Here is a 3,773-nt window from a genome sequence, read left to right as displayed (position 1 = left end):
GGATGGATGGATAGGTGGATGGGTGGATGGACTGGTAGACAGACGGATGGATGGATGGATGGAAGGTCACCCCACTGCTTCTGTGCCACAGTCAGAGGCTGCAGGAGGCTGACCTGGAGCTGCAGAGGAAGCGAGAATACATCGAGGAGTTGGAGCCTCCCACCGACAGCAACGGTAAGTGGGGCCAGCAGTAGCCAGGGCTCGAGGGGCCCTGAGTGCGGCATGCAACCTGGGAGCCCTTGTCTGTTCTTCAACAGCTCGGAGGATCGAGGAGCTGCAGGACAGTCTGCAGAAGAAGGATGCAGACCTGCGAGCCATGGAAGAACGCTACCGCCGCTACGTGGACAAGGCACGCACGGTGAGGATGCCAGGCGCCCCGTGTCCTGTCGTAGATCTTGCTCCCAGTGCTTCCCATCAGCTAACCTCTCCTGCCAGTTTGCTTATCTCTGCATTCACAGCTGTCACACCGTACCGTGTCATCTCATAGGTGTCTGCATGGTGCTGCCGCTAAAGGCTGTCGCACCCATTGTACTCAGTGTGTCAGAGGGTCTGCTAAGGAGCCTGGGGGTTGGGGGACAGATCACAGTTGTAGAGTTTCTGCCTCAAATCCACCAATGAGGTGCTGAAGACATTGCTTAGTGATAGAGTGTTTGCCTAAAATCTACCAGCCGGGGTAGGTATATAGGTATGTGCCCGGGTATCTGGCTCACTAACTAGACTTACTTAGCAGGCAGGAGGTCCTGGGTTCAGCTCCTAGCATTCCAAAAAACAAGTAAATATATAACACAAAGCCAAAGCAAGGGGCCTGGGTGGTTCAACTCTGTGTTTCCAACTAGTCTGAAGGCTTAGGCAGGCTGGAAAGAAAAGAGCCAGGCATGGTGATAGTCTTTAGTCCTAGCACTAGGGAGGTAGAAGTAGCTAGAACTCTGAGTTTGAGGTCAGCCAAGCTGTATATTGAGACTCTGTATGAAGAGAAAGAGGGGGGGGGAGGGGGAGGGGGGGAGGGGGAGGGGGGGAGAGATCCAGGTGTGGTGGCACCTTGTAACCCAGAGGCACACATTTGAGGCCTGATCTGAATGAGAGCCTGTCTCAAATAACAAAACAAAATGATGCTAGTCATACAGCAGTGCTGCCTGGCGCTTGTGAGGCCTGAGGTGCCATCCGTCCCCAGGACTGCAGAGTGTCACCATCATCATAGTCAAGGTCGTTCTTCTGTGACTTTTTTTTTCCTAATCCCTAGGTCATTCAGACCCTGGAACCCAAGCAGAGGCCACCCACTGGGGTGTCCCCAGAATTCCATACCCTGAGGTCACAGCTCTGGGAGAAAAACAGGCGGATACGGCAGATGGAGGTGGGTATCATCCCGTTGTGTGGCCCTCAGCACCCCTCAGCCCCTGACTCTCATCTCCTGGCAGATGGACTATGAGAAGAGTCGGAGTCGGCAGGAACAGGAGGAGAAACTGCTCATCAGTGCCTGGTACAGCATGGTGAGTGGGTTCCTCCGTGACACCATGGAGGTCATATCAGGGCCACATGGCTCAGGTAGGCTCACTTACCCTGCCAATTATACCATTTCTCTAGGGCATGGCCTTGGAGCATCGGGCTGGGGAGGAGCGAGCTCCTGTCCACGCCCAGTCCTTCCTGGCACAGCAAAGACTGGCCACCAATGCTCGCCGAGGACCCCTTGGGCGCCAAGCATCTCTGAGCCTTCGCCCCACTGACAAGCACTGACAGACCTCAACTTCCAGCAGCCTGCTGAAGTCTTCCAGTTTACATGTACCCAGCCTGGGCCTTTGACCTCGATGGAGACTGACTTCTGCCCTTTGTTTCCTTAGACGGGAGAGAAGGGGCCAGGCAGGTAGCAGGTGTAGGACTACTCCTTTTAGCAATGTGATTCTTCTTGATTCTTCTCCTGGGTGTCATGTACTACCCGGGAAGAGCCTGATTTTATATTTGAAAAGAATAAAGACTTTCAATCTGTTGTGAATGTACTCTAGACACAGTGTTGAGGAGTAAAAACTGCACTAGGGACACAGACCATTGCTTTTAAAATAAATTTTTTACATATATGAGCATTTTTGCCCATCTGTATGTTGTGTACCATAAATGTGCTTGGTGCCTGCAGAGGCCCAACGAAAGCATCAGATCCCCTGGGACTAGAGTTACAGGTTGTGAGCTATCATGTGGTTGCTGGGAGTTGAACCTGGGTCCCCAGGAAGAAAAGTCAGTGCTCTTAACCACTGAGCCATCTCTCCAGGCCTTAACTTGCATTCTTGTGGGTTTGTTTGTTTGTTTTTGTGTTTTGAGACAGGGTTTCTCTGTATAGCCCTGGCTGTCCTGGAACTCACTCTATAGACCAGGCTGGCTTCGAAATCAGAAATCCAACTGCCTTTGCCTCCCAAGTGCTGGGATTAAAGGTGTGCGCCACCACCACCTGGCTCTTGTGGGGTTTTGTTTGCTGTTTTGTCTTTTTTTGGGACAAGATTTCTCTGTGTGGCCCTGGCTGGCCTAAAACTTGTTCTGTACACCAGGCTGGCCTCATATTCAGAGATCCACTTGCCTCTGCCTCTTAAACATTGGAATTAAAGGGAAAGATGCCCCACCACACCTGGCTTTGTCTTGGATTCTCATTAAGGTGTGAGTGTCATATAGTGGCAGATGAGAGCAGCATGAGTTGGGAGCCAAGTCCTAGCAGAAAGCGGCTGTCATCTTTGCAGCCATCTCAGGCCACATACCCTGACAAGAGACTTGTTTTCAACAGCCCGCAACAGCTGAGCACACTCTGATAAACATCTTGTTTTTCACACATATCTTGCTTAGTGCCCCGAGCTGCAAGGCGCACGTGGTATCCACGCTGCAAGACATGTGGCAAAGTACCTTCAGCTGTGTTCCCCAGCTTGTCCATGGCTGCAAGGCACGTGAAAAAGTGTATAAATACCCAAGATTTCCTTTCAATAAAGGAGGCTTGATCAGACCCTCTGTCTTGTCTCCATTCTTTGTGTCTCTTTCTCCTCCATCCCCACTCTCTCTCTTGTTAGACCCTGACCTGCGGACTGGAGGAGCAGTTTGGGTCGGGTCACTTGGCCTCCAAATGTGGGGCAGAACGGACCAGGACATTCTGGCATCACAACGTGGAGTTCAGACTGGGAGTCTCTGGTGCTCAATGAGAGAGCGAGAGACCCAGTGAGGGACATTACTGGAAGAAGGGTCTGCCAAAAATTCAGAAGTGAAACAAAGGTGATCACCATGAGAGCCTGCTGTCGAGATCACTAAGTCATAGTAATGAAAATAGGGCAAGAAATAAGTCAGCCTGAACTCAACTCTCTGTTTTTGTTTTGTTTGCTGTTTACATGTGTCAGTTGTCTGCTTCTGCTTCGTTGTTTGAATGCTGTGTTTCATGTTCAAAAGTAAAAGAATGGCGATTTGTCAGAGTCAGACTGGGATGAGCTAGAGGAAGAGGCAGCCAAATATTACAACCCTGAATGGCCCTCTTCCCGAAGGCCCCCTCCCTGTGCTCCTCCGCCTCCAGATGCTCCTGCTATGGAGATGGTGGTTGTAGATCCTAGAAAAGAGTTACAGGACAAAATTTCTCTTCTTAAGCAACAAATAGAGTTAGAGAAAGAGTATCAGAACTTAATTAATCAGCTACAAAATTAAAGATGGGGAAGAGGTCTCGAGAGGGCAAGGAAAAATCCCCCAGGTCCTTGTGTTCCTCAACTCGGAGTCCAAAGACAGTCCCTGTCCTCTAGCTTAGTTCAGCCACAGATCAGCCA

General features: G+C 50.8%; 1 protein-coding gene across 1 annotated transcript in view; it reads left to right on the top strand.

Moving 5' to 3' along the window:
* Hook2 (hook microtubule tethering protein 2) overlaps nt 1-2,075 on the top strand; it is an 11,230-nt gene extending 9,155 nt beyond the window's left edge. The window contains exons 18-22 of the mRNA XM_028755497.1: nt 92-174; nt 258-358; nt 1,241-1,351; nt 1,416-1,487; nt 1,582-2,075. Coding sequence (XP_028611330.1) covers nt 92-174; nt 258-358; nt 1,241-1,351; nt 1,416-1,487; nt 1,582-1,731 — 517 coding nt within the window. The 3' untranslated portion in view covers nt 1,732-2,075. The remainder of the gene's footprint in view (nt 1-91; nt 175-257; nt 359-1,240; nt 1,352-1,415; nt 1,488-1,581) is intronic.
* Nucleotides 2,076-3,773: the final 1,698 nt, after the last annotated feature.

This window comes from Grammomys surdaster, unplaced genomic scaffold (assembly GCF_004785775.1).
Source record: "Grammomys surdaster isolate TR1022 unplaced genomic scaffold, NIH_TR_1.0 126063, whole genome shotgun sequence".
NCBI lineage: Eukaryota > Metazoa > Chordata > Mammalia > Rodentia > Muridae > Grammomys > Grammomys surdaster.
This window is presented reverse-complemented; position numbering and strand designations above follow the sequence as displayed.